At 38.5% G+C, this 22,777-nt stretch overlaps 1 protein-coding gene across 1 annotated transcript; it reads left to right on the forward strand.

Moving 5' to 3' along the window:
• Positions 1-664: 664 nt before the first annotated feature.
• TDRD15 (tudor domain containing 15) lies at positions 665-22,743 on the forward strand (the record flags this gene model as incomplete). The annotated part of the gene is made up of 2 exons (XM_027623821.1): positions 665-758; positions 16,927-22,743. A coding segment is annotated over exon 2 (5,814 nt), but the record flags the coding sequence as incomplete, so codon positions are not given.
• Between the last annotated feature and the right edge of the window lie 34 nt (positions 22,744-22,777).

Raw genomic sequence — 22,777 nt, forward strand, 5'->3', positions numbered from 1 at the left:
TTTGAAAGTATATTGCTGACATCATACCCAATCACCCCCAATACTTTAGTGTTTATTTACTATATGCAAGGACTTTATCCTGCATAACCCCAATACATTTATTGAGATCAGGAAATTAACATCATAAATTACTAGTATCTAAACGGAGAGCCAATTCAAGTCTCTCCAAAAACAGAGAAACAATTAAATGCAATAATATATCTAAGTAAGTAATTAACAGGTGCTCAACAACTGGCCATTACTTTCGCTCATCTGTAAATTCATTAGGGGCTCCTGGGTTTCTATTTCGGGCAGCCACACGGTGGATCTGTCCCCTTGCTCTGCAATCCTTGCACAACCAGAGAAGTGGGGTGACTCCACCCCAATGTGCCACACCCTCATGACAAACCAACATTCTCTACACCACCCTAGCCCCACTCAGAGACCCCCTACAAAGCTCTAATCCAGGTCTAATCAAGGCTTTAGCCTATCCCAGATGGACAAGGCTGTGAGGTTGTCCACGTGGAGTTTGGAGCTCAGATTGGGCGTCATGTTCCCGGAGCCGCACCCAGCCTCCGCCCTTGCCCTGGGGCAGGAGGAACTGTGCTCACCTGTGAACTTCCCACTCCCCTTGAAGCTTCTGCGCTCTGCGCATGCACCCTGGGACATAAAAGGTGGCGGGTGGGGGAGGAAGTGACCACGTCTTAAGTTTGCTGCCATCTTGGGTCCTGGCCCTCTTCTAAGAGCTTCGGGAAGAAAGGCCTGGTCGGCGCTTCTCCGTAAGTCTGCGTATTTTCTGTCAGCCTGTTCTGGGCTGTATTGTTTTCTGGTGCCCCCCCGCCCCCGCTTCCATCTTTGTTGCTTGAGCTGTCGTGGCTTTGGTCCCAGAGGAGTGGGCGCCAGCCCTCTGCCCCCTGTGGGGGCATCCGCGCAGCCCTGGCTGTCCTCTCTGCCTTCTAACGGCGTCAGCTGCTCAACCTCCCCATAGGTGCCAGTACCCCTCCCCCGAAAAATGCCCTTTTCAGGGAGCAGATCGCCCAGGGTCGCCTCTGTGATGGCTGAGACTATGGCCAGGTGTTTTTACTTAGGGAGATGGAAAGACACAAAGACTATGCAAGCGGTCTTCTGAAGAAACATTTTTGCCGAGTCACGTAATTGTAATACTTTAATACCCATTCAGAAGTAACTTTTTACCTTTTGGAATTTTGAAGAAGAAATGCAAACGCTTTGCGGCGTGTCAGGTAAACGGAAGGCCAAGTTAATCCCTCTTCTACCCTTCCATGTCTATCTCCTTTGTGCCTCAGCTGTGTGTATGCAAGCACGTATTCATGTACACATGGAGGGTACCGTGTTAGTATTCCCCACACCTTACTCTGATCCCCCTCCCTGCTCCCCGACGCTACAGGATTCCTAAGATCTATTCATCAGAGCCAATGAAGGTAGATTTATTGTGTTTTTTTTTTTTTTTGTAATTGAAAGAATAAAAGAGAACTTCTGTAATCCGCTCCACCATTAGTATACATTCAGGTTGTGTGGTGTGTGTGTTTTATAGCTTTACTGAAGTATAATTGAGGTACAACAAACTGCATGTGAAGTGTACAATTTGATGACATTTGAAACATACACACATGAAACCACTATAATCAGGATAATAAACCTATCCATCACACCCAAAAGTTGTGGTCTCTCCCCAGGCAACACTGATCCACTTTCTGTCACTACTGTGTGCATTTTCTAGAATTTCATATAGATGAAATACAGTATATGTTCTCCAGACTTTCACTCAGAATAACTAATTTGAGATTCATCTCTGTTGTGGTGTGTATCAATACTTTGTCCCTTTTGTGTGTGTAAAAAGCATCTTTTTAAAAAAAATTTAAATTAGCTAACATAGTACATCATTAGTTTAAGTTGTAGAGTACTTTGTCCCTTTTTGTTGCTGATCACTTTCCATTGTATGGTCTACAACCATTATGTGGTTCCACTTCAATAAGAGACAAACTACGGTTACTCAGATTTGAGTATTTTGTAGACATTTTCTCAAGAGTGAGTGGAACAAGCTTGATACTTTAAGGAAAAATGACAGTATTTATTGATGATAAAATTCACCCTTTAAAGCCAAAATTATAAAGTCGGAAAACTTGTTCATGTCACTGCAAGCTTTAGAGCTTCCCAGTACTGAAGTTGTCTGAGGTTGGTTGTGATATTTGATTTTTGAGATGTTTGAGTAATGCAGTATGTCAGTTTATGGAAGTTCTGTATAATTCTGAACCAGTATTTTCAAGCAAATCAGCGTAGTACCTTTAAGATCGTTCATATTTTAAAATTCCATTCAAAGCTCAAGATGAAAGGATTTTGAGGTCAGAGTACAAAAAATTGACTTGCAGGGTTTAATATTTCCATATTGTAAATAATGTCTAAGAAACCACCCCTCATTGAGTTTTTTGTGACTATTGAAGAGTATCTTCAGTTATATGAAAAAGCTATTAAAATACTACTCTCTTCTCTAATTATATATGTGTGTGGCCAGATTTTATTCACAAACTTTACTCAAACAGCCTATTGCAACACACTGTAGAGGCAGCTCAGAGAATCCAGCTATTTTCTATTAAGCAGACATTGCGATTTGCAAAAATTGTAAAACCATGTCCCCCTTTCACTGACTTTTTGGTTTTGAAAAATATCTTTCATGAAAACATTTAATGGGTTTGTTATGATTTTGAAATATTTTAAAAATGGTTTTCTAATATGGTAAACATTGACAGAAGCTATGTAAACACTCTTTGGTGTCTGTCTTGGCTTGGGCTGCTCTGATAAAGTGCTTTACACTGGATGGCCCATAAAAAACAAATTTATTTCTCACAATCCTGCATGGTGGGAAGTCAAATATCAAGGTGTTAGCAGATCTGGTGAGAGCCTTCTTCCTGGCTTATAGATCATAGATGGCTGTGTTATCCTGGTATCCCTGTATGGCAGAGAGCGGAGAAAAGTTCTCTTGTGACTCCTAGAGAATCACTAATCACATTCCCGAGGGCTCCATCCTCAGGGGCTCATATAATCCTAAATGGCCTCCCAAAGGCCCCACCTTCTAATACCACCACATTGGGAGATAGAGTTTCAATGTGTAACTTTTGGGGAGGGCACAAAAACTCAGCCCATAACAAGGTCCTCAATTTTTTTCTTTAAATTTTTTATTGTTATGTTAATCACCATACATTACATCATTAGTTTGTGATGTAGTGTTCCATGATTCATTGTTTGTGCATAACACCCAGTGCTCCATGCAGAGCGTGCCCTCTTTAATACCCATCACCAGGCTAATGCATCCTCCCACCCCCTCCCCTCTAGAACCCTCAGTTTGTTTTTCAGAGGACATTGTCTCTCATGGTTCGTCTCCCCCTCTAATTTCCCCCCCTTCATTCATCCCCCCCCGCTATCTTCTTTTTTTTTCTTAACATATATTGCATTGTTTCAGAAGTACAGATCTGTGATTCAACAGTCTTGCACAATTCACAGCGCTCACCATAGCATGTACCCTCCCCAGTGTCTATCACCCAGCAACCCCATCCCTCCCACCGCTCCCACCACTCCAGCAACCTTCAGTTTCCTGAGATTAAGAATTCCTCATATCAGTGAGGTCATATGATACATGTCTTTCTCTGATTTATTTCACTCAGCATAACACCCTCCAGTTCCATCCACATTGTTGCAAATGGCAAGATCTCATTCCTTTTGATGGCTGCATAATATTCCATTGTGTGTGTGTGTGTGTGTGTGTGTGTGTGTGTGTGTGTGTGTGTACACACATACACACCACATCTTCTTTATCCATTGATCTGTCGATGGACATCTTGGCTCTTTCCACTGTTTGGCTATTGTGGACATTGCTGCTATAAACATTGGGGTGCACGTACCCCTTCGGATCCCTACATTTGTATCTTTGGGGTAAATACCCAGTAGTGCAATTGCTGGATCGTATGGTAGCTCTATTTTCAACTTTTTGAGGAACCTCCATACTGTTTTCCAGAGTGGTTGTACCAGCTTGCATTCCCACCAACAGTGTAGGAGGGTTCCCCTTTTTCCGCATCCCCACCAACATCTGTTGTTTCCTGACTTGTTAATTTTAGCCATTCTGACTGGTGTGAGGTGGTATCGTGGAGGTTTTGATCTGGATTTCCCCGATGCCAAGTGATGTTGAGCACTTTTTCATGTGTCTGTTGGCCATTTGGATGTCTTCTTTGGAAAAATGTCTGTTTGTGTCTTCTGTCCATTTCTTGATTGGATTATTTGTTCTTTGGGTGTTGAGTTTGATAAGTTCTTTATAGATTTTGGATACTAGCCCTTTATCTGGTATGTCATTTGCAAATATCTTCTCCTATTCTTTTGGTTTTGTGGACTGTTTCTTTTGCTGTGCAAAAGTTTTTTATCTTGATGAAGTCCCAATAGTTCATTCTTGCCCTTGCTTCCCTTGCCTTTGGTGATGTTTCTAGGAAGAAGTTGCTGCAGCTGAGGTTGAGGAGGTTGCTGCCTGTGTTCTCCTTTACGATTTTGATGGACTCCTGTCTCACGTTGAGGTCTTTCAACCATTTGGAGTCTATTTTTGTGTGTGGTGTAAGGAAATGGTCCAGTTCCATTCTTCTGCATGTGGCTGTCCAATTTTCCCAACACCATTTGTTGAAGAGACTGTCTTTTTTCCATTGGACATTCTTTCCTGCTTTGTTGAAGATTAATTGACCATAGAGTTGAGGGTCCATTTCTGGGCTCTCGATTCTGTTCCATTGATCTATGTGTCTGTTTTTGTGCCAGTGCCATACTGTCTTGATGATGACAGCTTTGTAATAGAGCTGGAAGTCCGGAATTGTGATGCCGCCAGCTTTGCTTTTGTTTTTCAACATTCCTCTGGCTATTCGGGGTCTCTTCTGGTTCCATACAAATTTTAGGATTATTTGTTCCATTGCTTTGAAAAAAGTGGATGGTATTATGATGGGGATTGCATTGAATGTGTTGATTGTTCTAGGTAGCATTGACATCGTCACAATATTTGTTCTTCCAATCCATGAGCATGGAACGTTTTTCCATTTCTTTGTGTCTTCCTTAATTTCTTTCATGAGTATTTTATAGTTTTTTGAGTACAGATCCTCTGCCTCTTTGGTTAGATTTATTCCTAGGTATCTTATGGTTTGGGGTGCAATTGTAAATGGGATCGACTCCTTAATTTCTCTCTCTTCTGTCTTGGTGGTGGTGTATAGGAATGCCACTGATTTCTGTGCATGGATTTTATATCCTGCCACTTAACTGAATTCCTGTATGAGTTCTAGCAGTTTTGGGGTGGAGTCCTTTGGGTTTTCCACATAAAGTATCATATCATCTGCAAACAGTGAGTTTGACTTCTTCTTTGCCGATTTGGATGCCTTTGATTTCTTTTTGTTGTCTGATTGCTGTGGCTAGGACTTCTAACACTGTGTTGAATAGGAGTGGTGATCGTGGACATCCCTGCCATGTTCCTGACCTTAGGGGGAAAGCTCTCAGTTTTTCCCCATTGAGAATGATATTCGCTGTGGGTTTTTCATAGATGGCTTTTATGATATTGAGGTATGTACCTTCTATGCCTATACTCTGAAGAGTTTTGATCAAGAAAGGATGCTGTACTTTGTCAAATGCTTTTTCTGCATCTATTGAGAGGATCATATGATTCTTGTTCTTTCTTTTGTTAATGTATTGTATCACGTTGATTGATCTGCGGATGTTGAACCAACCTTGCAGCCCAGGGATAAATCCCACTTGGTCGTGGTGAATAATCCTTTTAATGTCCTGTTGGATCCTATTGGCTAGTATTTTGGTGAGAATTTTTGCATCCATGTTCATCAAGGATATTGGTCTCTAATTCTCCTTTTTGATGGAGTCTTTGTCTGGTTTGGGGACCAAGATAATGGTGGCCTCATAAAACGAGTTTGGACGTTTTCCTTCCATTTCTATTTTTTGGAACAGTTTCAGAAGAATAGGTATTCTTTAAATGTTTGGTAGAATTCCCCTGGGAAACCATCTGGCCCTGGGCTTTTGTTTGTTGGGAGATTTTTGATGACTGCTTCAATTTCCTTAGTGGTTCTAGGTCTGTTCAGGTTTTCTATTTCTTCCTGGTTCAGTTTTGGTAGTTGATACATCTCAAGGAATGCACCCATTTCTTCCAGGTTATCTAATTTACTGGCATATAGTTGCTCATAATCTTATAATTGTTTGTATTTCTTTGGTGTTGGTTGTGATCTCTCCTCTTTCACTCATGATTTTGTTAATTTGGGTCATTTCTCTTTTCTTTTTGAGAAGTCTGGCCAGGGTTTATCAATCTTGTTAATTCTTTCAAAGAACCAGCTCCTGGTTTCATTGATCTGTTCTACTGTCCTTTTGGTTTCTATTTCATTGATTTCTGCTCTGATCTTTAGTATTTCTCTTCTCCTGCTGGGTTTAGGCTTTATTTGCTGCTTTTTCTCCAGCTCCTTTAGGTGTAGGGTTAGGTTGTGTATTTGAGACCTTTCTTGTTTCTTGAGAACGGCTTGTATTGCTATATACTTTCCTCTTAGGACCACCTTTGCTGCATCCCAAAGATTTTGAACAGTTGTGTTTTCATTTTCATTGGTTTCCATGAATTTTTTAAATTCTTCTTTAATTTCCTTGTTGACCCACTCATTCTTTAGTAGGATGCTCTTTAGCCTCCATGTATTTGAGTTCTTTCTGACTTTCCTCTTGTGATTGAGTTCTAGTTTCAAAGCATTGTGCTCTGAAAATATGCGGGGAATAATCCCAGTCTTTTTGGTACTGGTTGAGACCTGATTTGTGACCTAGGACACGATCTATTCTGGAGAACGTTCCATGGGCACTAGAGAAGAATGTGTATTCTGTTGCTTTGGGATGGAATGTTCCGAATATATCTGTGAAGTCCATTTGGTCCAGGGTGTCATTTAAAGTCTTTATTTCCTTGTTGATCTTTTGCTTAGATGATCTGTCCATTTCAGTCAGGGGGGTGTTAAAGTCCCCCACTATTATTGTATTGTTGTCAATGTGTTTCTTTGCTTTTGTTATTAATTGCCTTATATAATTGGGTGCTCCCATGTTAGGGGCATAGATATTTATAATTGTTAGATCCTCTTGTTGGATAGACCCTTTAAGTAGGATATAGTGTCCTTCCTCATCTCTTATAGTCTTTGGTTTAAAATCTAATTTGTCTTTTGTAAGGATTGCCACTCCAGGTTTCTTTTGGTGTCCATTAGCATGGTAAATGGTTTTCCAGCCCCTCACTTTCAATGTGGGGTGTCTTTGGGTCTAAAATGAATCTCTGGCAGATAGCATATCGATGGGTCTTGTTTTTTAATCCAATCTGATAGCCTGTGTCTTTTGATTGGGCCATTGAGCCCATTTACATTCAGGGTAACTATTGAAAGATATGAATTTAGTGCCATTGTATTGCCTGTAAGGTGACTGTTACTGTATATTGTCTGTGTTCCTTTCTGGTATATGCTGCTTTTAGGTTCTCTCTTTGCTTAGAGGACCCCTTTCCATATATCTTGCAGGGCTGGTTTGGTGTTTGCAAATTCCTTTAGTTTTTGTCCTGGAAGCTTTTTATCTCTCCTTCTATTTTCAACGACAGCCTAGCTGGATATAGTATTCTTGGCTGCATATTTTTCTCGTTTAGTGCTCTGAATATATCATGCTAGTCCTTTCTGGTCTGCCAGGTGTCTCTGGATAAGTTTGTTGCCAATCTAATGTTTCTACCATTATAGGTTACAGATCTCTTGTTCCGAGGTGCTTTCAGGATTTTCTCTTTGTCTCTGAGACTTGTAAGTTTTACCATTAGATGTTGGGGTGTTGACCTATCTTTGATTTTTCAGAGGGATTCTCTGTGCCTCCTGGATTTTGATGCCTGTTTCCTTCCCCACCTTAGGGAAGTTCTCTGTTATAATTTACTACAATATACCTTCTGCCCCCTCTCTTTCTTCCTCTGGGATCCCAATTATTCTAATTTTGTTTTGTCTTATGGTATCGCTTATCTCTCGAATTCTGCCCCGTAATCCAGTAGTTGTGTATCTCTCTTTTTCTCAGCTTCTTTATTCTCCATCATTTGGTCTTCTATATTGCTGATTCTCTCTTCTACCTCATTTATCCTAGCAGTTAGTGCCCCCATTTTTGATTGCACCTCATTAATAGCCTTTTTGATTTCAACTTGTTTAGACTTTAGTTCTTTTATTTCTCCAGAAAGGGTTTCTCTCATATCTTCAATGCTTTTTTCAAGCCCAGCTAGTATCTTTAAAATCATGATTCTGAACTCTAGTTCTGACATCGTACTAATGTCAGTATTGAGTTAGGTCCCTGGCAGTTGGTACTACCTCTTGTTCTTTTTGTTGAGGTGATTTTTTCTGTCTTGTCATTTTGTCCAGAAGAGAATAGATGAATGAGAGAACAAAATGCTAGCAAGGTAAGAACATCCCCAGAAAATATACTCTAAACAAATCAGAAGAGACCTGAAACCAGGGGAAAAGAAAGGGAAAGAAAGAAAAAAGAGGAAAAAAAAGAGAGAAACAAAACAGAACAAAACAAAACAAAAAAACAGAATATGATCCAATATGAGCAGGCTGGTGCATAGATCAGCACCACACACTAGATTTTGGGTGTATTTTGGTCTATTAGAAGAAAGTGCCTCCTAAAATTTTAAAGAAAGACATATATGTACAAAATAAGGGTTGATATGCTGAAGGGATGGAATATGACTGTAAATATGAAAATTATAAAATTTTATAAAACGAATTGATAAGATAAGAAATTGTTTGATAAGAGAGAAGAGGATTTAAAAAAAGGGAGAGAATGTGATCAGGCAGGAGACTAGAACAAAGCCATACACTAGAGATTTAGGGTATATTTTGATCTGTTAGAAGAAACTGTATCTCAAAATTTTAAAGAGAACAACTTATATATATATGCCAAAAATAAGGGTAACTACTATGAAGGGATAGAATATGACTCTAAAAATGAAAAATAAAAATGTTTTTTAAAAAAGGGATTGATAAGATGTTGGTTGAAAAAAGGAAAAAGTAAAATTCAAAAAAAGGTAAAAAAAAATTAACTTTGAAATCCTAAAGAATCATGGTAAAAAAGCCATGAATTCTATGTGCAGTATTCCCCTTGCGCTGGAGTTCTGCTGTTCTCATTGATCAGTAAACTTGGTCTTGGCTGGCTGTTCTTGCTGATCTTCTGGGGGAGGGGCCTCTTATCGTGGTTCCCAAAGGTCTTTGCGGGAGGCGGAATTGCCCCGCCCTTGTCGGTTCAGGCTAAGTAATCTGCTCGGGTTTGCTCTCGGGAGTTTTTGTTCCCTGCAAGCTTTTTGTACAGCTTTGGAGGATGAGAGTGAAAATGGCGGCCTCCCAGTCTCCACCCAGAGGAGCCCAGAACTCGGGGCCCCACTCCTCAGTGCGCCCCCAGAGAAAAGCAGTCCGTCACTCCCGTCTCCCTGGTCTCTGGCCGCACTCGGTGCTCACCCGGCCTGTGACCGAGCGTTTCTATCTCTGGCAACCGACTCGGTGTGGAGTTTCCAAACCCAGCAGATCCCTGCAGTGCGCTCCCGCGCCGCTCCTCCCGGGGAAGGAAGGTGAGTCTACCCGGATCTGCTGCTTGTTGGGTCCCTGCTGGAGGAGCAGTGGCCCGAGTGGGCCGCGGATCACAGTTTATGGCCACCCCGAGCTGAGAGCCTGCGCCTCGGCTCCGTCTCTGCAGCCGGCTTCCCCACTCCGATACCTGGGAGCTCTGCCGCACTCAGGCACCGCCGGTCTTTCTGTGACCCCAAGGGTCCTGAGACCACACTGTCCCGTGAGGGTTCCTCCCCCCCCTTAGCCACCGGAGCGACGTCCCTCAGCGGAGCCGACTTCTAAAAGTTCCGATTTTGTGCTCCGTGGCTCTAGCACTTGCCAGAAGCGGCCGACGGAGGCCCCCTCCCCCGCTGTCTATCCTCCCGAATATCGCCTCGGATTCACTTCTCCGCACGTCCTACCTCCCAGAAAGTGGTCGCTTTTCTGTTCTGAGAGTTGCTGCTATTCTTCGATCTCCTGTTGAATTCGTAGGTGTTCAGAATGGTTTGATTCCTATCTAGCTGAATTCCTGAGACCAGAGGAAATCCAGGTCTCCTCCTCCGCCATCTTGCTTCGCTCCTCAGTCCTTATTTTTTTAGGAGCACAAAGGTCCTGAGACCAAATATTTGAGAACCACTGGTTTAATAGAACTTTTTTTGGTGTTGGAGCAAGAGAGGTTAGGGAGGGGTCCAGAGACTACTAAATTAGGAGAAGGTTACAGTTTAAATTGAGTGGTCAGGGAGTGCTTCACCTAAAAGGAAACCTCTGACAAAAACTTGAGGGTGGTAAGGAAGCAAACTGTACTTGGAGGGCAATAAGCCCAAAACCCAGATGCAGGAAGTTCAAGAAATAGAAAGCACTGTAGCTGTGGAGTAATGAGGGTAGTAGGAATAAGGTAACAGAAAAATGTGTGCTGAGGCTAAACCCAGTAGGATTTCCTTGTGGATTGTGTGTAGGATTCAAAAAAGTGAGGTATATATGAAGATACCTGGCTTGAACAAATCTTATATGTGGTAGAGTATTAATTGATTTTAATTTTGTTCTAGTTTCATTTCTTTTCCCTATAATTTTATATATTAACTTTTTTGTAGCTTTTGTTTCTTGAAAGCTTTCTTTAGCAAAGAAAAATATTTCCTCTTAATTCTTTTAGGTAGTTAAAAAAAATTAGTTCTTTTAATCTGCCTGGTATTTATTTTTGCTTTCAGCAAAGCAGTGTTTTTTAGCCTTCACACTGTTGACATTTTGGTCTGGACAAAAGAACAAAAGTTCTTTTTCTTGTTGTTTTTGTGTGTGGGGGGGACTCTTCTTTGCACTCTGATATTTAGCTGCATCTCTGTCCTCTACCTGCTGCATGCCAGTAGCTACTCCTGCCCCCACCCCAGCCCAGTTATGACAAGCAAATATATCTGTAGACATTGCCAAATGTTCCCTATGGGACAAAAAGGCCCTTGGTTGAGGAATGTTAAATGGAAGCTCTGGGTTTAAAATATGCAGATTACAAAATATACAGTTTTATTTCCACTGCATCGGTGTCCTAAAAGACCAAATCTAGAAATCAGTCTGAATAGAAAAGAACAGAGAAGGAAAACCAGGGCACACACAGATGCTTAACTTGAATCAGTCTTCTGGAACATGGTAACCTTGCCAGAGTACCTACTAATCAGTTTTGTCAGAACAATGTTAAATTTTGGAAAAAGGGAGAATTAGTAAACGGATTCTATTCCATAAGGTGTTTCCCCATTTTTGTTTGTAGGTCTGTTTTGGATTTGTATCTTCCACTTTTAGTGCTTGTCCATAATGGTGTGGTTTAGTTGAAAGAGCAGTGTGAAACAGTGCGAATAATGTACATAGAGAACTGGACTGAATAAAACCTAAATTCAAGCTCCTGAATATCTTATGTTCACTTTTTTGGTCTGAAATGTGACAATCTTATTGTGAAGATCAGTTAAACTAATGTACTGAAAACCTCTTTGAAAATTAAAGTGTTATAAGGAGCTATTATAAGGAAGGACATTTATACTTCTATTAGAAAATTTAAAACTTTAAAATTACATATATGGATCAACTGTATTTCTATTGGATCCCACTGGTCTAGATTTATTAGATGTGAAGTCATGGACAGTTGCCAAAATGGCGAGAGGGACATCTGTAATATATTCTATAGGATCAGGGAATTTTAGTGTGGAAAGGGCTTTCCATATCTATTCTTATAGTGTTTATAGATTGCATTTTCCACAAACCTTAGGAGAGCTGTGATGCTGTGAATTTTTTAATTTAATTTTTGATTTTTATTTGACTTTTGATTTTGATTTATTTATAGGAGTTTGAAATTTTAATTTGAATTCTTTTTTTAAAAATCATTCAAATAGGATAAATTTAAAAGCAGAGATAAGCACTAATTATTGTCATCAGATTAATTTATTAAGTTGTAGTTTTATCTTTATTTGAACCTGTATTTGATCATATAAAATTGTGGAACTATTATATATGTCTGAGCATGATTTTCTTACTACTGTGCAATCCACAATAAGGAAAATTATATGGTGAAGACTGTGTTAATCAGAATAGTTTTGTTATTCTCATTTGCTGGCTTTATAGTAAGCAAATTGTATTGATTGAAATTATTAGAATGCCACTTATGAATCAATTTATAGAGGTTTTATGCTTTCTGTTACTTTCTGCATCTTCTATTAAGAAGGATTTTTGCTGCTATTGTTGCAAAAAAAATTTGAAAAACTCTAATTCAACCCTCTCATTTTATAAATTTAGTATCTGATTCTAAGAAACCATTCCCCAAATCTCACACAATTGAATCTCCAGTAGAACTCTTTTCCTGATGTCTTAATCTTGTGTATGCAAAGTACTTCCATGAATATGGTAATAGTCTACAGAGTAGAATATTGAGTAAAGGTTGTTTGATCTAGAACATCTTGATTTTAAATTAGGTCTTTTAACGTCCATTGTATAGAACCACTGTTTAAAAACATGTTTGTTTTTAAAATTTTTTATTCTAGTTAACATATAGTGTAATACTGGTTTTGGGAGCAGAATTCAGTGATTCATCATTTATATATAACACCAGTGCTCAACACAAGTGCCCTCCTTAATGCCCATCACCCACTTAACCCATTCCCCTGCCCACCTCCCCTCCAGCAACCCTCAGTTTGTTCTCTATAGTTAAAATTCTCTTATGGTTTGCCTCCCTCTGTTTTTATATTTTTCCTTCCCTTCCCCTATGTTCATCTATTTTATTTCTTAAATTCCACATATGAGTGAAATCATGCAGTATCTGTCTTTCTGACATTTCACTTAGCATTATACCCTCTAGGTCCATCTATGTTGTTGAAAATGGCAAGATTTCATTCTTTTTGATGGCCGAGTAATAGTCCATTGTATATATATACATACATATATATTTATATATGAAATCATCTTCTTATCCATTCATCAGTCGATGGACATTTGAGTTCTTTCCATACTTTGGCTCTTGTTGATAATGCTGCTATAAACATTGGGGTGCATGTGTCCCTTTGAATTGGTATTTTGCATCCTTTTGGTGAATACCTAGTGTAATTGCTGGGTCATAGGGTAGTTCTATTTTTAACTTTTTGAGGAACCTCCATACTGTTTCCCAGAGTGGCTGCACCAATTTGCATTCCCACCAACATGGAAGAGGGTTCCCTTTTCTCAGCATCCTTGCCAACATCTGTTTCTTGTGTTGTTAATTTTAGCCATTCTGACAGGTGTGAGGTTGTATCTCATTGTGGTTTTGATTTGTATTTCCCTGATGAGTGACGTTGAGCATCTTTTCATGTGTCAGCCATCTGTAGGTCTTTGGAAAAATGTCTATTCATGTATTTTGCCCGTTTCTCAACTGGATTATCTGTTTTTTTTGGGTGTTGATTTTGATAAATTCTTTATAGACTTTGGATACTAACACTTTATCAGATATGTCCTTAGCTAATGTCTTCTCCCATTCTGTAGGTTGCCTTTCAGTTTTGTTGATTGTTTCCTTACTGTACAGAAGTTTTTTATCTTGAAGTCCCAATAGTTCATTTTTGCTTTTGTTTCCTTTGCCTCTCACAACGTGTCTAGTAAGAAGTTGCTACGGCTAATGTCAAAGAGATTGCAGCCTGTGTTTTCTAGGATTTTGATCGTTTCCTCTCTACCATTCAGGTCTTCCATTTTTGTGTATAGTGGAAGAGAGTGGTCCGGTTTCATTCTTCTATGTGCTGCTGTCCAGTTTTTCCAACACCATTTGTTGAAGAGACTCTTTTTTTCCCATTGGCTATTCTTTCCTTTGTCGAAGATTAGTTGAACATGTTTGGTCTTGAATTCCTTGTTTTTCTTTTCCCCCTAATTTTCTGAGTTGTTACAGTTGGAACTTCAAAAATCCAAGGGGAGGAGCTTTATCCATGGCATTGAGAACTTTCTTCATGATCCTATTAAGTATTGAAGAGACAGGTGAAGGAAGCTGATTGACACTCACAGAATAGGTTATTCTATCTACCTGATCAAGAATCTTTTCCAGGGTATCTGGGTGGCACAGTCAATTGGACGTCCAGCTCTTGATTTCAGCTCAGTTCATGATATCAGGATTGTGAGGCTGAGCCCAGCATCAGGCTCCACGCTCAGTGTGGAGATTTGAGATTCTCTCTTCCTCTCCCTCTGCCCCTCCCCTCTAAAAAAAAATATATATATATTTTCCATAGGGGGACCTTTGGTTACCATCACACAGGACTTACAAACTTACGTGTTGATTCTTAAGTGTTCATCCACATTTCTATTCTTCAGACTTATTTGTAGTAAATCCTGTAGTCTTTCTCCATCAGAATTACTAATCATCCTGCAGAATTAGCTATTGTCCATTATTAGGAATAGATTCTTAAAATCAGTAATTTCTTCAAGTGAAGTAGATGTACTATTAGCTCTGTCAACTGTGACTATTTCATTGTTTCTCAGGCAAGGCATCTCCAGTGTTTCAGCAATCCATTTCTAGATGTTACTGGCATTAGGTGAGAGCATATGCAAACCAAACTCAGGTTTTTTCTCCCTCCTGCTGTGAAACTCCACATGAGGAGTTTCATTTGTATTGTTTGAGGGAGGGTTAACAGTGTGGAGGAATAGGCTTCTGGTAGTTTGAGTATGCCATTCAACTTCTTTGTGTATTTGGGCTTTCTTTTGGCTTATATTGTATATACCCCTTCATTTAATGAAGTCCTTCTGGCTGCATTTCTTTTTTATACCTAAAGAGTGGTGTGGTTCCTGAAAGACTTAAGTATTGTTTTTCCTTTTCCTATTTTTTCAGGTGAATGGTCACATGACCCTTTGGGTGAATGCCAGGAAGAATGTTCATGTGTTCTAGCACGGGATCCTTTTTTGAGTACCTGGTCTTCCCTCTATAAGGAATAATAGGTCTATAAACTGACTCAAGTCTGGGAATTGGTAAAGGCCTGTCACTTTAAGTAACAGTGGCTTAAGGCCTTTCTTGTCCTGAAGTGTTTTGGTTCATTCAATGAAAGTCTTTAGTGTATTGTCCATTGATTATTTTTTTTTCCCCGCCTTAGATACTCCAAGATCAAATAAGCATAGGCTCTAGTCTGTAGATCAGACCATGATGATTATCACCAAATTAACTATCTAGGAGGAAGTAAAAACCATAGCTGGTACCCAGATGTCCCTAAATCTTAACTCTTCCTCTAGCTTTTCAGTGGTCAGTTTCAGGTTTTCAGACTTAGGTTTGAAGTTTTAGAAAGCGCTTCCGTTCTGTTTATCCCTAAGAGAACTTTATACTTTGATAAGATTTTATATTCCCGTCCTGTTTCTTTCATCTTTTTATCTTCTGAGTTTGGGGTATTCTTTTAAAATTGCCTTCTATTCCATTTATCTTTATTTTGGGTTGATTTTTTTTTTTTTAACCCCATTGCAGTTTTACATTTCTTTTGTATATTTCTTCGTAATCTCAGTTGCTGCATCTTAATGACCATCTAATCGTATAAAAATGTGTTATTCTCTTGACATTTTGAAAGCAGAAATCAGACTTTTGAAAAACGATTATTTGCTGTTTGAATCTATTTATTCCTCAGGGGAGCATTTCCTTTTTTTTTTTTTTTAGGTGGTTTTCTCTTTTGCTCTCTTAAGGTCCAGTATTTTTCTCATCATAGAAAGAAATTGATAGTTGTGAAGCGTTAACTCCAGGTCAAGTAGGAGGTGAGCTGCGGCCTATCACAATAAATGTTGGTTCTTGCCTGAATTTGGGGAATATTTTATACTTGAATATTGGTTTTACTACTTTTAGAATCCCAACAATCTAGAGAAAATTAGCTGGAGCCGTAGTTACAATAGAGAGCTTTGCCTCTGTGCTAAAGATCTCTTTTCCCTCTACACTTTATGTGGCTAGTCATGCCAGTGACAAAGCCTGGATGTACCTAACTTAACTTAGGATCTTTCCATGCCTGGCTTTCTTTAATGGTGTCCAGGACTTAGCCTGTTGCCCTCAATCAAAGAAGAATCCAGGAGTTGTATAATGATGCTGATAGGGTCCAAATGTTACTAATTGACAGAGTGGGGAGTACAAACATTGTGTCTCCTGTGGGTTCACCATCTGCCCTTGCTCCTAGCATTCACCCCTTTGAGTTACGCGTTGTTAGAAGTCTGCGTGAGGGAAAGTAGTTCCTCTCACAGTGGTAGATGGAGGTCTCCAGTGGACTTTATTTGGCCTCCTTCTATTATATCACATCTGTCCAATATCTAGTAGAAACTTGGAAATTTCTAGAAAAGATTGCTCTCCACTCTTTTCCAGTGATTTTATATATATATATATACATCTATCTATCTCTATCTATCTATATATATATATATATACACTCCCTATTTTTCCTGTTCTCTTGGTTATTTCAATTAAATTTTTTGAAAGTGAAAGGCAGTGAAGTTAGATATATTTTTATCTAGTTCAATGTAATTTTTTTAACCAATATGCTCAATTTGATAAAACCGGGCACATTTTTAATACAGTGAGAGATGGGGGAGAGCAAGCATGCACATGAGGTAGGGGCAGAGGGAGAGGGGGAGAGAGAGAATCTTAAGCAGGCTCCAAACCTAGCCTGGAGCCTAACTGAGGGCAGTGTTTCACGACCCTGAGATCATGACCTAAGCCAAAATCAAGAGTCCCACGCTTAACCAACGGAGCCACCCAGGTGCCCCTAGGCATATAAGGATTTTAAAGGTTTGTGTTTACATGCCAAACTTATAATAAGGCTAATTTCAAATTTATAGAAATTTATTTAATTGTGACAGCTGTCTGCCCAGAAGCTAATTCATACTTATTATTTGCTTTTAGAAAATGGATTCTACATCTCTGTTACCAACGTTTTTAGACCTGGATCTGACAATATCACACATAGAATGTCTTCCCAAGGACATTCTGGTGAAATTTCAAGGCAGAAATAATACTGAATGTGAGTTTGACTACCACATATTACAGAGGGAAATGCAGCATATTCCAAAAGTAAAAAATAATGTGGACATTGATGACTTTTGTTTGGTAGAAGAAAGAGTATCTGGAGAATGGCAGAGAGGAAGAGTCATGGAAAAGAAAAATGAACTCTATACAGTGCTCCTCATAGATCATGGAGAAGAACTAAGAGTTGATGGTACACAGGTTGCTTCAGCCTGTGGCAACTTATTTGAGCTACCACCACGGGTAATAGTTGGTGTTTTTGCCAACATACTACCAAATGGGGAAAGATGGCCTCCTAAGGCTTTGAATTATTTCAAGTCATTAGTAGGACTACAAGTGAAAGGTTGTGTACAAGCTGTTTTGCCTCTTCAAGTGATTCTTCTTGAAGTGCCAAAAATTCTATCCCAGGTTCTTGAATTACAATTAGGCAGACTTATCGATGGGGACTCATTTCGCCTTATTGTGGAAATGTTAAAAGAATTCCCACAGGAAATGCCAGATTTACTAGAACATAAAAGACCTGACTTATCATTAAGTAAAAATGATACTTCACTTGATATTCAACACATTTTGGCTAATTTGCAGCCGTCTTTGTCAGTAGGCAGGATTGAAAGTATAAAGGTATCCTCTGCATTGAGCCCAAGTAAATTTTATTGTCAACTAATTAAATGGATTCCAGAGTTAGAAAACTTAACAGTGTGCATGACTTTGCATTATGATACTGTCAGTCAAGAAAGTAATCCCACATGTGATAACTTTGGACTACTTTGTGTTGCCAAAAGGAGAAATGGACAGTGGCAGAGAGGAATTCTTCAGCAGCTCTTGCCCAATAATCAAGTGAAAATTTGGTTCATGGATTATGGCAGTAGTGAGGCTATACCCTCCATCCATGTGAAGAAACTTAAACAGGATTTTATTTTAGTACCATTATTTTCATTTCCATGTTCTCTGACATCTTTACACAGTCCAGATAGAGATGCCAGAAAATCTCAGCTGAGTGTATTTAAACAAGCCTTGTTAGGACAAATAGTATATGCACATATCGATTGGTTCAATAAGGATGAGCATTTGTATTATGTAACACTACAAACTCAGGAGTCTACAATTAATTCTAAGTGTCTGCCGAAGACTGCAGGCATACATGTCCTCTGTCCAGTGTCTGAATCAAAAATCTCTAATATGTTTAAGGAGACTAGTGCTTCTGACATAAACAGCTTTGCTGTTGACTGCTTTACTGGAAATACTGAACCATTGATAGACTCTCCAAATAAAAACACTTTGAAAGTAGCTTTTCCTATTAAAACTGTAGAGATGGAGATACAGGCTGCCTATATAGCTTTTGTGGCCTATGTTTTAAACCCATCAAATTTCTGGGTACGCACTAATGAACGTCAGAATGAACTTCAAGATATAATGAAAAATATAAACAAATCTTATGATTTGTGTGAAAATGATGAGCTGATTCTAAGAAATCCAGAACCTGGATTATTTTGTTGTGCTAGATACAGCAAGGACAGACACTTTTATAGAGCTGTCATCACTGAAGTTAATGGTTATAAGATTAATGTTTATTTTTTAGATTATGGAAATTCTGATTCCATACCATTTTTTGATGTAAAAATTTTGCTTCCAAAGTTTTGTGAGATGCCTGCCTTAGCCATGTGCTGTTCACTTGCGTATGTATTTCCTGTTGAAGATTTATGGGTGAAGGCAGCAACTGACTATTTTAAAAAAATTGTCTTGAACAAAGCAATTTTGCTTCAAGTTATAGCAAAAAAAGATGACAAGTACATTGTAAATATTCAGAGTATTGAAGCCTCAGAAAACATTGATGTTGTCTCTCTTATGTTACAAGCTGGATATGCAGAATATTGGGAAGTAGAACCAGAATGTTGTCCCAAATCTGTAAGTGAACATTCAGTGTTAAATTTAAAATCTAAAAACAAAGTTAATATTGAAGTCCTATCTGCCCTTCTTGAAGGACCTAAACCTAAAAAGTACCATTCAAATAAGCTAAAAGAAAGTAACTTGTCCTTGTTAAAGTCCCCAGCTGTTAATTTCTCAGATTTAAAAAATCCTTCCACCTTGTCTGTGGGACCTGAGTCGCAACGACCTTATAAAGAGTATATGTTTAAACCAGGAACAGTCCTTGAAGTCAAGTGTTGTTCTTATTATGGCCCAGGTGACTTTTCATGCCAGCTTCAATGTAAGTTAGAGGACCTAAAATTACTAATGGAACAAATTCAGAATTATTATAGCATTCATTCTGATCCTTATCAGATTGGGCAGATTGCTTGTGTTGCTAAGTATTCCAAAGATGGGAAGTGGTATAGAGCTGCTATTTTAACTCAAGTATCAAGAAAAGAATTTGACGTAGTATTTGTTGATTATGGTTACCAAGAAAGGGTTTTAGTTAAAGATGTTTGTGCTATTAACCCACGCTTTCTTTTTTTAGAAGCCCAAGCCTTCAGATGCAGTCTTCACCATTTAGTTGAACCCATTAGTTGTAAATTCGGTTGGACAAGAGAAGCATGCAGAGACTTTGGGAATTTTATTTGTTCATCTAGAGGATTATTGACTTGTGTCATTTATGCCTTAGTTCTTATATATCCAAACTGTTTATGTAATTTAGTGGATTTACAGTCTCCACTCACTAGTGCAAAAGAATTTATTAATCATGGCTCAGCACAGTATAATCCATTATCAAAGCCATTTCCATCTTCAGTTAGTCTTTATAGTTACTATTATTCTTCCTTTAACATAAAAATTGGAAGCGAGGAAGAAATATACATCTCTCACATATATAGTCCCAAAAAGTTTTATTGCCAACTGAGTAGAAATAATAAAGACCTAGAGACAATAGAAACAAAAATCACAGAGATTAGTAACCTCAAAAATTGTCCAAAATATGATCCTAGTAAAATGAGATTGTGCATATCTAAGTACATAGAGGATGGTCTCTCTTACCGAGCTTTAGCAGTGCCAACAGATTCATTAACTGACTTTCTGGTCTATTTTGTGGACTTTGGAAATAAGCAGTTAGTAGAAGAAAGTACATTGAGGGCTATTTCAGATCAGTTTCCAGAGTTGCTGTTTATACCTATGCAAGCTATTAAGTGTTTTTTGTCAGATCTTAGAGATGTAGCTATTCCAGCAGAAATCTGTAGCTGGTTTGAAGATAATTTCTTGGGAAAACCGTTAAGAGCAATAATATTGTCCCGGGAGTCAGATGGCCAGCTTGGTGTAGAATTATATGATGGGTGTCAACATATAAACCAGGAAATTAAAATGTTGCTTCATACTTATGGAAAAAAACATTGTGACCAACCACACTGTGTGGAAAAGGGTCCTAAAATAAGTGAGAATAAGAGACTTGCTGTTTCTTTGAAAGGCAAAAGAGAAAACAACTATCACCATAATATAAATAAAACTAATCTAGTAACATACTCTGAAAGCAAAATGGATCAATTAACAAATCCTGGAAGTACATATGCTAAGCTTTTGAAACCATCAGTTTGTTATAAAATTGAACCGGTGTCAAAAAACAAAGTGAAGTCTTTGAATGATGTACTAAAAAATAAAGGTGTAAAAAGTGTCTCTGGATCTGCACATACAAAAAGTGTCCCTGGATCTGACGAAAATGACGTGGGCCGCAAATCAGTAAGGGTTGTATCGCAGTCTTTTATCCAAGAACTAAATCAAGCAGCCTCTCAAAACCCATCTAATCTTACTAGACCACAGATCAAAGATCTTCCTCAACCCCAAATTTACTTGAATGCCAAAGTTAAAGGTTATGTTTCTAATATCAGTAATCCAGCAAGTTTCCATATTCAGCTTGTGGAGAATGAAAATGCACTCATTAGACTGGCAGATGCTCTAAATGAAAGAAGATTGAATACAGTGAAAGAGAGAAAATCAGTGAAGCCTATGGTGGGAGACCTTGTAGTTGCAGAATATTCTGGTGACCGTGCCATTTACAGAGCAGTTATTAAGAAAATTTTGCCAGGAAATTCTTTTGAAGTGGAATTTATTGACTATGGTAACACTGCAGTAATAAACACATCCAAAATTTATGAATTTCAGAGGGAATTCTTGACCATTCCTCAGCTAGGAATCCATTCTTTTCTTAGTGGAGTCAAGTGGAATGAGCCTAATGAAATATGGGACAGTAAAACTGTGGATTATTTTGTGTCAAGAGTGAGTAACAAAACAGTTTCTTGTGAATTTTTGAAAAAGCATGAGCAGAAATGGGAAGTCAATATCATTTGCAATGGAACATGTGTCATTAATGAACTACTGAAATGGACAGCGTGTTCAAAACTACAGAAAACAGTTTTGCAGCTGCCTGTGGCTGTCTCTCGAAAGGTGAGCTCTGGTGAGGATAATGAAAGGAGGAAAGGAAGGTCAAATGAGTGTGAAGGTTCTGGGATCCTTCAACCATCCTGCCAACAGCTGGTTAAGATTCCTCTTGAAGAGTTAAAACCTGGACAACTTGAAAAGTCTGAGATACTTCATGTCTCAAAAAGTGGGACATTTTATGTGAAGTTATCCAAAAATAAAAAAATCTTGTCAGATTTAACAGTATTGATCACTAAAGAAGTAAAAAAACCCTCTTTATCAATAGAGAATATTGAAAAAGGCTTAGAGTGCTTGGCAAAATCTAAAAAAACCTTGAAATGGCATCGATCAAAAGTAGCAAAGAAGTGTGTTGAGAAAGTGCTTGTTTTTTTAGTAGATTCTGGTAGGTATGAAATAGTACCTTTAGGTAATATCAAGGTGCTTAGTAATGAAATAAGAAATATTCCAAGACAAGCTGTGCCTTGTAAATGGATTTGGTGTGAAAATTTTAGAAACCGGTCATTTGAGTCCATTGTGTGTTTATTTGCTCATTTGGAAATAAATATTCTTTTCTTGAAATACTTAAACTCTGTGTGGAAAGTAGACATTTTGGTAGATGGCCTGTTACTTATGGAATACTTAAATTTAAATACAGTTCATGTTGAAAACAAACTTAAATCTTCAGAAACTATTAATGTGGAATCTAAGACTCCTGTGTCATCATGTAAAATAAGATCATATACTTGGACCCAACTCCAAAATGGAAAGCAATATTCTGGTATTGCCACTGCTGTTTGTGATCCATCAGATTTCTGTGTTCAGTTAGAAGATTTCTTTGACACAATGAAATCTCTCTTTGTGTTGCTTTCTGATCTACCTGAAAACTTGCAAACAGTGCCTCAAGAGTGCATAATTCCCGGTGCTAGTTGTTTGTTCAAATACGATTTGGAAGATCAGTGGAATAGAGTAGAAATTTCTGAAGTCTCCAATCAGTATTTATTACTTGTGTTGATCGACTATGGATTTTCTGTTTACATACCTTATTCAGATATAAAAAAACTGAAAGTTGTTCCTGTCGAACTTTTGGATATACCAAGGTTAAGTTATCCTTGTATTTTATATGGTATCTTACCTGCTAAAGGGAAGCACTGGAATGAAGAAGTGAGAAGTTTCTTTCAAGATTTCCTAAATAAACCAGGCTTAGTTTTTCAGTTTAGGAAGTATAAGTTTGAAACAAAACTGGAAGTAGATGTCATTCATGAGAAAAATAATCTGGCAGATATATTAGTTGCATCTGGTCTTGCAATGTATTCCAAAGATTCAGATCCTCTTAATGATGGAGTTAGGACTACTGGACCTACTAAAATCCAGTATCAATTACAGAGCAAGCCTA

This window comes from Zalophus californianus, chromosome 8 (assembly GCF_009762305.2).
Source record: "Zalophus californianus isolate mZalCal1 chromosome 8, mZalCal1.pri.v2, whole genome shotgun sequence".
NCBI classification, from domain to species: domain Eukaryota; kingdom Metazoa; phylum Chordata; class Mammalia; order Carnivora; family Otariidae; genus Zalophus; species Zalophus californianus.